Source organism: Neomonachus schauinslandi, chromosome 4 (assembly GCF_002201575.2).
Source record: "Neomonachus schauinslandi chromosome 4, ASM220157v2, whole genome shotgun sequence".
NCBI lineage: Eukaryota > Metazoa > Chordata > Mammalia > Carnivora > Phocidae > Neomonachus > Neomonachus schauinslandi.
Genome location: NC_058406.1, coordinates 177,357,615 through 177,371,645, shown reverse-complemented (window position 1 = coordinate 177,371,645; position 14,031 = coordinate 177,357,615). Strand labels below are relative to the sequence as shown.

The 14,031-nt window shown below is 38.2% G+C and overlaps 1 protein-coding gene across 1 annotated transcript in view; it reads left to right on the top strand.

Moving 5' to 3' along the window:
• ADCY8 (adenylate cyclase 8) overlaps positions 1–14,031 on the top strand; it is a 259,560-nt gene that overhangs the window by 46,516 nt on the left and 199,013 nt on the right. Inside the window, exon 2 of the mRNA XM_021688464.1 lies at positions 6,564–6,713. Within this exon, the coding sequence (XP_021544139.1) occupies positions 6,564–6,713 (150 nt within the window). The remainder of the gene's footprint in view (positions 1–6,563; positions 6,714–14,031) is intronic.

Genomic DNA, 14,031 nt, shown 5'->3' with positions numbered 1-14,031 from the left:
AAGTAAAATTACATTTTACTTAATGTATCATACAAATTGGCTCATGCCATTAAATATTTTTCCTGTGATTTTATGTTCTTTTGTGTATGCACACCTCCAGTGCATTCAGCCATGTCCCTACTGGTAAAAATATGCAATTTTCTTTTTCTCTCCATTAGAAAGCTGCAGTGAAAATCCCTTAACAGAAGTTTCTGGTCCTATACCTGATTATTTCCTTCAAATAGATAAGCAAAAGTTGGGCCAGAGGGTCAAAAGAAATGAGTAAAACTTTGCAACATGTTGCCATTTTGCTTTCTACTTCAAAGATGATCAAATTGTTTTAATTTAAAAAATTTTAGTTACATTTAATTTGAGATTTGGGTCATGCTTTTGTGCTTACTGGCTCATTTTCCACATGTAACTCCTTAATCCACTGGCGTCTGTATGCATATGTAGCATGAGGTGACCTTCAGTCTTTTTTCCCGTAGTTGACTAATAGTCAACAAATCCCTTTACTGACAGTTATTTTTCCCACCGAATTGTTGAGCTATATGTATCATAATAAAAACTCGTTGTCTTCTCTTTTGGCTATTTCTGGGTGGTGTACTCCCATTTTATTCTATTAATTTTTCAGTTGAGATTTTCTCTACTGCCACAGAATTTTACTTACTGGAGCATGATGATTTGGATTACCTTTTGGCTAGGCAAGCCCCCCATGTTCCCCACTTCCGAATCCCTTTTGTAAAAATGTCTTTGGTATTCTAACTCATGCATTCCTTTTTAAAAAAGATTTATTTATTCATTTCAGAGAAAGAGAGGGCATGGGGGCGTGGGGCAGAGGGAAAGAGAAAATCTCAAGCAGACTCCCCTCTGAGCGCAAGCCCGATTTGGGGCTTGATCTCATGACCCCGAGATCATGACCTGAGCCAAACCCAAGAGTCGGGCGCTTAACCGGCTGCACTGGCTTCCACTTGGGAGTATAATATTGAAGCTATAAAGTGATTCGGGCACTATTTACATAGTTAATAATGGCACCCCTTATTAGAAATACCTCCCTCCTTTATCCTCTGTAACGTTGCATACTTTAGTTACTCCCCCCCCACCCCCAGCTCTCACACATTTGCTATTATTATTGTCAAGGATATTCTTTGGTGTTTTACATTATCATTGCTACTGTGAATAAGATCACTGTTTCATCATATCTTGTAAATGATGATTAGTGGTACATAGGAAAGCTGTTTATCCATTCAGCAAATATTTAGTACTTAGTGGTTGCTGAGCACTTAAACAGGTACACTGCTAAGCACATCCACTATGCTAGGTACTAGGTGTCAATCAATGTCTAAAACGAGCACCATCCTTGCATTATTAGAACTAATAATCCAGCGTGACAGGCATCAAACAACCAACCAAGCAAATAAATACACAATTACAATCTGTGATAAGTGCACAGTGTGCCGGAACAAAGAATAACAGGGAATTCCTATTTTGATGTAGTGATCAGGGAGCATCTCTTTGAAAAAAACAATAATCAAATCGAGAACAAAGGATAAGAGGAATCAGCAAGGCAAGAAATATGGGGAAGTGTGTCTCAGGCACAGGAAACAACATTAACAATAGCCCAGAGGTGGGACAGGCCTACTGGAAGAACAGAAACTAAACCAGGTTGTTGGTTGGAACAAAATGAGTAAGGGGAGAAATGGTATGAAATGACCTTGAAGATGATCAAGCAGGCTTTATTGTCACGATGAGGAGCTCGCATTTTTCCCATTTTTAGCAATAAATTTATCAATCTTTTTAAAAATCCATGCGTTGGGATAGGAACTACATGCACATATTCAAAATATAAAAGGTAGATATTATAAACCAGACTTCAGTTTCTGTCCCCAGAATTATCCACTGCCTTACTGAAGGAGTCTGTGCATATAAAAATGAGAACAAATGTTAGACCTTTGCTCTTTCCCCCACCTAGCAGTATGTACTAGAATGTTCAGTACTCATATACAGAAAATCAACTTGATTTTTTCAGCATATGATCCAGTTGTATGGCCTTATAATTTAACCAGTCCTCTGTTCATGAGCATTTAGGTTCTTTCTAATAACACGTAAACGATGCTGTGTTATCCTTTGATGCTAGCACCTGGTGGTCATATTTATAAGTCCATTGAAATGGAATCACTGGGCTGATAAGCATGAATATTGTCAACTTTGAGAGGCATTGCAAAATTCATATCTTCAACAACTAGGCATGAAATGACTTTATCCTACAACCTATCCAGAGGAGTATGCCATCAAATTTTTGATCATTGACAATTTGATGGGTAAGGAAAAAAAATGCCATCAGATGCTATCTCATGTGTCCATAAACAATATATTGTCTAATTTTATTGCTTTTATCTCTATGTCACTGGATTATACCTTTTAAAATATTATTATTTTCTGTACTTATCCATTTGGATGCATGCAGTGATAGTTCATATATTTTCAATGCTCAGTAGTATTTTATTGTTTTAATTCATCACAGAATATGTATCTATTCCACTATTGGTGGACATTCAGAGTATTTCCAGTTTCAAGCCCTTATGAAGAATGCTATTCCAGACATTCCTGGGTATGTCTCCTGGCCACACATGCAAAGGTGGCTGTGGAGTGAAAAGGTGAAATTCTGGGGTGGCACAAATTAAATAGTAATGTGTAAAGTCAAAATAGTTGCATCATTTCAGATTCCCACTGGCATCCTTGACAATTTGATGATGCTCCACTATATATTTTCTTTTTAGAGCCAACCTAATAAGTGTGGAATGGGTGTGGACTTTAACTTACAGTTCCTAGATTGTTGCACTCAGTTTCATATTGGTCTTTTCTTGTCTTTGAAATATCTGTTTATCTTTTGCCCTTGTTTTCTATTGGATTGTTTATGTTTTCTTATACATTTGTACAAGTTCTTGTAAGCTAAAATTACTTCTTGGCTGGTTATAAGTATCACAAATATCTTTTCTTAGTTTATGTGTAGTTTTTTTCTTTCACTTTTATTTGTGGTGTCTTTGAATGTATAGAAATTCTTTAATCAAATATACTCCTCTGTTCTTTCTAGTTTGTATTCTGTGTGCTTTATTTTTTTTTATTTTTTAAAGATTTTTAGTTATTTGAGAGAGAGAGAAGGAGAGAGCAAGAGAGAAAGAGTGCATGAGTGGGGGAGGAGGGGCAGAGTGAGAGGGAGAAGCAGACTTCCCACTGAGCAGGGTGTTCTATCCCAGGACCCCGAGATCATGACCTGAGCCAAAGGCAGATGCTTAAATGACTGAGCCACCCAGGTGCTCCTGTGGTTTATTGTAAACATCTATCAAGGTGATAAAAATATTCTCCTAGATTGTCTTCTAAAATTTAATATTTTTGCCTTTCACGGTGAAGACTTTAATCCACCTGCAGTGTGTTTCCATGGGTGGTATTAGGCAAGGGTTTACTTTTACTCTATTTTCTAAATGGATAACAAACTGTCCTGATACCCTTTGTTGAAAATCCCTGTTTTCTCCTTAGACCTGTGGTGCCCAAACTTTGTGCCTTTGTGTTTCTGGATTCTCTGTTGACATCCACTGGTCAATATTTGGATACCTATATCAATACCTTGATGTTTTAATTGCTAAAACATTATAATAAGTCTCAATATCTGGTATCACAACTCTTTCTATTTTGTTCTTCTTTAAGAATATCTTTTGTATTTTTGACCCTTTGCCCTTCCATATAAATTTTAGAATCATCTTGAATTCCACTGGAGGTAAAAATACCTACTGAGATTTGAGAACTTTACTGTAGCAATTCTTTCCTATCCATAACATGGTATATAACCCTCCATCTATGTAAGTCTTATTTGATTATTTTAAATTAAATCCCATTATTTTCTCCACTAAATTCATTTCTTTCTGTTTGTTATGGGTGCATAGAAATGCAATTGACATTTTATTTTGATTTTGTATCCAGCATCTTTGCTAAATTATTATTAATTTTAGTCATTTTTCTGTAGATATTTTTGGATATTCCACATGGATAATCATCTGAAAATAATGAAAGTATATTTCTTCCTTTTCAAACTTTATCACTTTTATTTTGTTTCTGTGTTTGTCCTATTGAGATGCTAGAATTCGAGAATGGTGTTGAATACATTTGGTGGTAACTGCTACCCTGGTCTTTAAACAAATACTCTTGAACCTTTTTCCATTGAGCAGGATGTTTGCTTTAGGTATTTTTGGTTTTGTTTCTGTACATATTCCTTGTGAAAAGATTTTTAATTATGGTTCCTTTTATTGACTTTTTCTCCATTTCCTTGAGTCAGTTCTGGTAAAGATGTATTTTGAGAAATACACCAATTCCATCTCAGATTTTTTGTAGCATTAAACTTCATAACATATTCTTATTACCTATTAATTTCTACAATATCTTTGTCCCATTTCCTATTCTTAATATTGCTTATTTGGACCTTTTCTGTATCTCTTTCTTTTAAATTAAGCTTATAAGAATTGTTATCCTTTCTTTGTCTTTTCAGAAAACGAACTTTTGACTTTATTTATATATTTGTCTTTATTGTATCTTTGTTTTTTATTTATTTTTGCTCCTGTTTTATTATTTTTTTTCCTTCTACATACTTTGGATTTATTCTGCTTTTTGTTTTTTGCTAAATCCTTAAGTTGAATGGCTAGCACATTGATTTTCAGCTTTTTTTTTTTAAGAAAAGCATTTATTGGGCGCCTGGGTGGCTCAGTCGTTAAGTATCTGCCTTCGGCTCAGGTCATGATCCCAGGGTCCTGGGATCGAGTCCCACATCGGGCTCCCTCCTCGAGGGGAAGCCTGCTTCTCCCTCTCCCACTCCCGCTGCTTGTGTTCCTGCTCTTGCTATCTCTGTCTCTGTCAAATAAATAAATAAAATCTTAAAAAATAAATAAATAAAAAAAATAAAAAATTAAAAAAGCATTTATTACTATACATTCCTCTGTGAGGACTGCTAAATTTTGTTCAGTAGTATTTTCATATTATTCTTTAACTATACATATTTTCCATTATAATACATTCTTAGATCCATGAGTTATTTAGAAATATTTTTAATTTCCAAACACATGATGTTGTCTTTGTAAATTGATTTTATTGTAGTAATTGACTATAGTTATGTGCTACTAGTTCTTTGAAATTTGCTGAGGCTACCTTCAGGTTTCATCATAAAATCCTATTTATAAATATTCAATAAGTGCCTAAAAAGAATTTGTACCATCTAGTTGTTGCATACTGTATTCCATTTCAAGTTTGTTAGTTGTATGAGGTATTTAAGTTGTCTCTGTCTTTGCTGATTTTTTTAATCTGTTTGATCTGTTAACTGCTGAACATTGTGTAAAAAATAGATCACTGTGATGACAGATTCGTAAATAATGCCATAGACTTATGTCACACTTGGCATTGTGTATTCTGAGCTATGTTGCTAAATGTGCTCAAGTTCGTAATTTTTAGATCTTTCTGGTGAATTAAAGCTCTTAACATTATATAGTGACCTTATTTACCACTAGTAATGTTTTTTTCCTTCAGTTCTCTTTCATATAGTATTTACACAGCAAAACCAGCTTTATTTTGTTTGACTTTCAAACTTTTCAGTGTATTTTATTATTTTTTTAAGATTTTATTTATTATTTATTTAGAGAGTATGAGCAGAGGGAGGGGCAGAGGGAGAGGGAAAGAGAGAACCTCAAGCAGACTCCACACTGAGTGGGAGTCTATGCAGTCAGTACTCCATTTCACAACCCTGAGATCATGATCTGAGCCGAAGCCAAGAGTCAGATGCTCGACCAACCGAGCCACCCAGGTGCCCCTCATTTCAGTGTATCTTAGTAATGTCTTTCTTTTTTATTTACCCTGAAAATCATTATCATAACTAGAGAGCATGTCCCCTGTCTGTAACATTTTCTCTGACTGCTTTGAAGGTTATTCTTGGCTTATTGATTTATCTTCAAGTTTATTGGTTTTTTTCTTCTGTCACCTACATTATGCTATTACTATCCTCCAGTGACTGTTTTAATTTTCAGTGTTGTGTTTTCCACTTCTAGAATTTTCATTTTGTGTGCATGGTTTCTATTTCTCTGCTAAGATTTTTTTTGCATTCATTGCTAGTATATTTACCTTTATATCATCAAAAAAGGTTGTAAGAGCTACTTGATATAATAGTGGTACTATTAGCTATTTCTTATTAGTCCCTTTCCCTTCTTCTGACCTGCTCCTCCAACCATCTAGAAGGCTAAAAACTTCAGCTAGTGAAGGCGAAGAGGTAAGGCAGAGTGAGAAAGAGATAAGTGCTCCTATCTAACCTCAAGTTTTCAATTCACGTTCAAATCACACTTGCAGTATGAGAAGCTTTAAATTGGATGGAAAGGTCAATGGGGGGATGACATTTCACCCATGACCCGAATGGTTCTATTAGGCTGATGCTAAATGTTTGGATTACTACCTTAAGATTTACCTTGGAAATCTTTCTTTATGTTTTCCTCTTTGTCTCCAAACAGCTCTTGTTTTAATCATCTGACCAGCCTATGTTTGCAAATGTGTTTTAGGTTGTGGCCCAGGCAGTGTTATTCATGTGTATGAACACAGCTGGAATCTTCATCAGCTACCTGTCAGACCGGGCCCAGCGCCAAGCCTTCCTGGAGACGCGGAGGTGTGTGGAGGCCAGGCTACGCCTGGAGACGGAAAACCAAAGACAGGTACCAATTGGAAAGGCCTAGTGTCTGAGTTACATGGAGCTTTTTTCCTCCCCAAACACATCCTGACTTCAAGTGTTTTCTTCAGGTTTGTGTCATGGATTCCAGAGTCTAAAATAGTTATGTTAAACTTATAGCTCAAAGCAGGTTGGTCTTGTTTCCCACATTCAATTAAATGTTGTCTACAAGAAATAAAATTTGTCACCAAGTGCTTTTCTGACACTTTGACATCTGTGTTTGTGAACAAGGCCATGGTTCCTAAAAACCATTAACATTCTCATTTTTGACCCTCTTTTTTTGAAACTGTGAACTCTTATTTGAAATAAATATTTTCATTACATACCAAATTGTAGTAAGCTTATGGAAGGATCTTGTACATGTGTAGCTCCTAATACCTCATCCTGATTTTCAGAAGAGATTACAGAACACAACAAATTTTGTGGAACGTGATACCAATCCTAGGAAAGGGATGCAGTAGGGAAAACGGGGTTGGGTTGGGTCAGAGACCATGTGTCTTCAGTTTGAAGAGATTGAAATGAAGATTCTTGGACATCCTGATTGGGTAGCTGTTAAAAGGATTTAAAAAATAGCTTTGGCCTTAAATTATATGTTTCCCCAAAATGAAATCAGCTTTCAAAAAATAAAGATTTGCCCCATGAAAATTATTCATGTGATATTCAAAATTCATGCCTATCTTTGCCTCTGAATGTAGTTTTCAAAGAGGAGGAACAGGAATATATGGAAAAATTGGTTATGGAATCAACATATTATCTCCTAAATATTATGCTCTTGGGAATTCTATGCTCAACAGATATATTAGTTTTATCATCCAAGGCTCTCTTAAAAATGTTACATCTATAGATACCCACTTGTTATATTAAGCTTTATACAACAATAGTTTGAGAAATTACCAAAAAGTGCCACATTGTCTTCATCTTAATTTGATCAAATTGTCAGTAAAACATGGATCTTTGAAGTGAGTGAAGCCAGGTCTGTGTGATCATGGATGGGCCAAAACTCAAGTCCCACTGCCATATGTCATTGCCAGGGGCACAGAGGAAACTACTGAATTTCCAGACCCTATGTGGACTTCACAGGAATCAGAGCTCGGAAATTTGGAAATTAATGTCTAGAATACTTATGCAACCCCATAATAGATTTATTATAATTGTCCTGAATAGCCCTATAAAATAATTGAGAAAAATAACTTGAAATCACCTTGTGCAATCAACACGAGTATCTGCCAGGATAAAATGTTGTGTTCCTCTGAAAAACAGAGCAATTGCCAGACTGGGACATCACTCTTTCCATGGGATGCCTGCCAATTCAGAGAATACTGCTGCATTAATAATTTATTTGACTGTTCTCGGTGCCCTATTGCAACGAGAACGGCAATTGTGGGTGAGATGTCTGGGAAGCTCAGGCTTTTGTTTCATGTTTATGAAATATTGGAGGTCCTACAATGATTGCTTTATCATACCCATAAGACTTTTCTTCTTTTCCCGTCCTTCAAGTTGAGTGTCTTGGAGTCACTGTGATGTAGTCATCCCACGTGGTAGAAGGACCTTCCTCCGTCCTTTATAAGCTTTATTTTTTTTAAGCTGATGGACCAAGGAAGGAAAGAATACTATACAGGGAGGAGAACAAGTGACAGCTGGAATGTAGGAACAGTCACTTGAGTTCATCTGCAGCTGTATTACCTCCTGGTGGGGTCACCGAAGCCAGTGAGTTCCCTGTTCTGGTTCCTCATCCATACATGGGGCAGGATCTTTCTTTCCAGCTTTGTGTTTCCCTCAAGTGAGATAATGTGTATAAATCAATACAAAATTATAAGTCAGGGGGCACCTCGGTGGCGCAGTTAGTTGAGCAACCAACTCTTGGGTATCAGCTCAGGTCATGATCTCAGGCTAGTGAGATCAAGCCCTGCATCAGGCTCCATGCTTAGTGCAGAGTCCCCATGGGTTTCCCCTTTCCTCTTCCTCTCTCTCTCTCTCTCACAATAATAAGATCTTAAAAAGTTTTATAAGTCAGCCTCATTAAAAGAAAAAACTGTCTTTTGGTGGAATATTCTTTGTTCTAAATATACAGCAAAATATGCTATAGGTTGTTATAGCCCTGTGCTCACCATTATAATAACGTGTTTCTGGTATATTGACTACGCCCTACCCCCAGAGGCAGTAGCTAAGATAGCTGGCTCTGTATCATTCAATGCTAAGGTTCCTTTCCTTTGACATGTGGTCTCTGCTTCAGGTCTCTGTTGTCCCTGAGAACTTCCTCAGTGGTAGATGGGCAGAGAAGGCTTTCCAATGAGACTGCTCAGGATTTGACATCTTTGGTGAATTAGTTACTGTCTTAGTGAGCTCAAGTAAGCTATGAGCTTTAGTTTTTCCATCTGTAGCATGGAAATAATAATACCCATCCTGAAGAGGCATCTTGATGAGAAGTACTGTATGTAGTGCTCTCGCAGCTCAGTGAAGAGTTTCTATTAGCATGATTGTGCAGAATGATGTCTGTGAGTCAGCCAACAGAGCTCAATCCCAGGAGGACTCTTATGAGAACACATTATGGATTGGCTTGTCTTACTTGAAACCCCAGGTGAAAGTTAACTCGTTTGGAGGGAAATCAGGATGGCGGTTTGACTTTGGTTTCCAGCGGCCAGAGCTTAGCATTAGGCTCCATATCTGTTAAAATATCATGTGTCATTAATAAATCCAACCCCTTTACCTCTTATCAGAGCTAATTATAATACCATAACTGTTAGAAATTCTGTACCATGCAAAGGAGACACTATAAGGGCCTAAGTGACAGCAGATCCTTTTTCCTTGGGAAATTATCCCAGAGGAGACTGAACTGCATTTTTTGGTACTTATAAAAGTATAGAATTAGGAGGCCTTATTCCACATAAACATTCAAGTTTTGTGGGATTTTTCAAGACCTGGCTTTATCTCGTGGTAGGATACAAAGGACATATTTAAATGACTTACTTTGCTCAATCATGAATTAATTTATTTGAGGACCTATTATGTGCCATGAACTTTGCTGGACATTGGGAACATAACAGTGACTAGCAGTTGGTTCCTGGTCTTCCAGAGTTTACCAGGTATGGAAAAAGATGGCTACACAGATGCCTCTGGCAATAATGTATGGATCAAACCTAGAAGCAGGCTGATGGAAGCCTACCTAAAAGAAATGATGCCTGAGTTGATGCGGGAGAAGCAGTGAAGATTGCCACATAAGGGTCTAACCATACAAACATCCTGAAAGAAGGATGTTGGGACAGTTATCAGCACTCCCATGATGACTTCTCCCATCATTCTCTATTTACTCATCCATCCACTCATGGTGGGGTTACAAAGACAAGTCAGTCTCAGTCTGCACTCTGGAGTGGGCCTGGAGGATGAATAGAACTTTATTATTGGAAGACAGGGAAGAAAGAATTAGCAAAGATACTGATGATATGATATATATGATGTGATGAAGGACAGCAACATGGGAAAGTAGGTGTTCTCGACACCCTAGCAAAGTTATGTACTTTCTTCAGTGGCATACCGCTATGCTCACTTTCCATTCAGTATATATTTATTGAGTGTTAACTGTGCATTGACATAGCTCCCTGATGGGCATACCAAAATGAAGAAAATCTATTGCCCACCTCCATTCCACCATGGAACACTGGACCTCGATCACTGCATGCCTGTTACCCTGTTAAGGTAACTGACCCCTTAAGAGTGACCCATGGCTCATTCCTCTATATAGCCCACCAGCAGTTCCTGAAAACCAGCATGGAATAGATGATTATAAAATGACTGAGATTGTCAATATTTAATAGTGGTTACCAGTCATTTTTCCAAAGAAAATTGCCAAGCAGTAGCTAGAGGCTAAGTGGCACATGAGCCCTCTTGCTTGGCGGTCCCATAGTATGATGATATGCTTGAGGTCCGGGGAAAGAGGCTTTTTCCTGGGATAACCTGAGGTTGCGTGTGTGGGTCTATCGTTGAGAGCAAGCAGGTAGGTCTCTTCAAACAAGGTTTTGGGTTTTTTGCATTTTATTATTTTTTTAAAATTTTATTTTATTCTGTTATGTTAGTCACCATACAATACATTGGTTAGTTTTTGATGTAGTGATCCATGATTCATTGTGTTCGTATAACACCCAGTGCTCCATGCAGTATGTGCCCTCCTTAATACCCATCACTGGGCTCACCCATCCCCCCAGCCCCCTCCCCTCTAAAACCCTCAGTTTGTTTCTCAGAGTCCATAGTCTCTCATGGTTCATCTCTCCCTCCGATTTCCCACCCTTCATTTTTCCCTTCCTTCTCCTAATGTCCTCCATGCTATTCCTTATGTTCCACAAATAAGTGAAACCATATGATAACTGACTTTCTCTGCTTGACTTATTTCACTTAGCATAATCTCCAGTCCCATCCATGTTGATGTAAAAGTTGGGTATTCATCCTTTCTGATGGCTGAGTAATATTCCATTGTATATATGGACCACGTCTTCTTTATCCATTCATCTGTTGAAGGGCATCTCGCCTCTTTCTACAGTTTGGCTATTGTGGACATTGTTGCTATGAACATTGGGTGCATACGGCCCTTCTTTTCACTACATCTGTGTCTTTGGGGCAACTATCCAGTAGTGCAACTGCTGAGTCATAGGGTAGCTCTACTTTTAATTTTTTGAGGCATCTCCATACTGTTTTCCAAAGTGGCTGTACCAACTTGCATTCCCACCAATAGTGTAAGAGGGTTCCCCTTTCTCCACAACCTCTCCAACATTTGTTGTTTCTTTCCCTGTCCATTTTTGCCATTCTAACTGGTGTAAGGTGGTATCTCAATGTGCTTTTGATTTGAATTTCCCTGATGGCTAATGATGATGAACATTTTTTCATGTGTCTGTTAGCCATTTGTGTGTCTTCCTCAGAGAAGTGTCTGTTCATGTCTTCTGCCCATGTTTTGACTTGATTATTTGTTTTGTGGGTGTTGAGTTTGAGAAGATCTTTATAGATCTTGAATACCAGCCCTTTATCTGTAGTGTCATTTGTAAATATCTTCTATTCTGTGGGTTGCCTCTTTGTTTTGTTGACTGTTTCCATTGCTGTGCAGAAGCTTTTTATCTTGATGAAGTCCCAAAGTTCATTTTTGCTTTTGTTTCACTAGCCTTTGGAGACGTATCTTGAAAGAAGTTGCTGTGGGCGATGTCAAAGAAGTTACTGCCTATGTTCTCCTCTAGGATTTTGATGGATTCCTGTCTCACCTTGAGGTTTTTCATCCATTTTGAGTTTTTCTTTGTGTATGGTGTTAGAGAATGGTTGAGTTTCATTCTTCTGCATGTGGCTGTCCAATTTTCCCAGCACCATTTATTGAAGAGACTGTCTTTTTTCCATTGCGTGTTTTTTCCTGCTTTGTCAAAGATTATTTGACCATAGAGTTGAGGGTCCATATCTGGGTTCTCTATTCTGTTCCATTGGTCTATATGTCTGTTTTTGTGCCACTACCATGCAGTCTTGGTGATCACAGCTTTGTAATATAGCTTGAAATCAGGCAACGTGTTACCCCCAGCTTTGTTTTTCTTTTTCAACATTTCCTTGGTGATTCGGGGTCTTTTCTGATTCCATACAAATTTTAGGATTGTTTGTTCCAGCACTTTGAAAAACGTCATTGGAATTTTGATCGGGATGGCACTGAAGGTATAGATTGCTCTGGGTAGCATAGACATTTTAACAATGTTTATTCTTCCAATCCATGAGCATGGAATATTTTTCCATCTTTTTGTGTCTTCTTCAATTTCTTTCATGAGTGTTCTGTAGTTCCTAGAGTATAGATCCTTTTCTTCTTTGATTAGGTTTATTCCGAGGTATCTTATGGTTTTTGGTGCTATTGTAAATGGAATCCTTTCTCTAATTTCTCTTTCTACAGTTGCATTGTTAGTGTATAAGAAAGCAACTGATACAAAATCAATGCACAGAAATCAGGTGCTTTCAAGCTAGGTTTTTAGCTTCTTCAAGGTGGCTCTCAACATCTTTCCTTCCCATGGCCACTGGCACAATGCCAGGGAGAAACTACTGAATGGATCCAAATTTTGACATGTTTCATTTAGATTGGCATCAAGAGGTTGAGCACATATTGGCTCTTTCTTTGGGGGAGGCAAGGGCATTGCCTTTTTTAAAAATAATTTTATCCCCAGTTGTAACCAGCACAGCACATACTAAACATCTAGCTGGTCTCTCGGTCTCCAGCTTCTCTTCTTCCAATGTATTCTTCTTTCCAAAATGCTGGTCTGGTTCAGAGTCAGTATAGGATAGGGTTTAAGAGCTAAACCTTCAATGTCTGGAAGATATGGATTCCAATCCTGTTTTCTTTGCTTCCTGGCTGTGGAAATGTAGGTAAACTATTCCCTCAGGAGACCTTGACTTTGTCGGTTTAAGATGAGCATGATGATTCTGCCTTCCTCCAAGGGTTGTGGTGAGGGTTAAGGATGAACTTAATGGAGGCATAGTATATACTTAAGCTATATGAAAGAGGATGCTGTGATGATAATGACATTGATGTCACTCTTGCCTGCAAGAAAACCCTTCAGTGGCCACGTTCCCTCCCAGATAAAATCCAAACCCCCACATGGGGCCCAACACCCCTCCACCTTCTAGCCTCCATTGTCTCTCCCCAGATTCTTCTCCACTCCCTCTCCATTCTTGCAATACCATAGGACCATCAGCTCCCTGAACTGTTCGATGGCCCTGTGCTCTGTGGTTCTCTCGGCCTGGAAAGCCCACCTCCCTCCTAATGTCTTCACCCTGAAAATTCTCCACCATCATCCCTTCCTCCATGAGGCTTGATTTTCATCTTTCCAAGTTGTGTGGAAATGCTTTGCTCCTGCTTCCAGCATGCCTTAAAGTTAACTCTGTTATAGAGCCTGTCACACTTTATGACATTTGCTAGCCTGAGTGTCTCTCTATCCTCCACGGCCAGTACAGACTACTTAGAGGCACCTGCTCTTTTCAATTCATCTGATTCTCCTGGCATTTACCCCGCACAATGGCTGGAATATAAGATCTTCTGATTAATGTCTATTTAACTCAGTTATATTGAATTCAAACTTTGGCTCCTGGCCTTACTTCTACCTACCTGTGTTGTAATAATTCTCCTATGTAAAAGGAAAGGGACTTGTGCTCCTTGTGACCCCCATGAATAACGGTGGGGGGAGGATGCTTATCCAGTTCAGGATCGACTGGGACAGCCTGAACACATGTCTTACACAGACCTGTTAGGGGAATTTTCCATCTAGAAGATGAATCTTAGAACATCTATCTTTGGGGAGCTG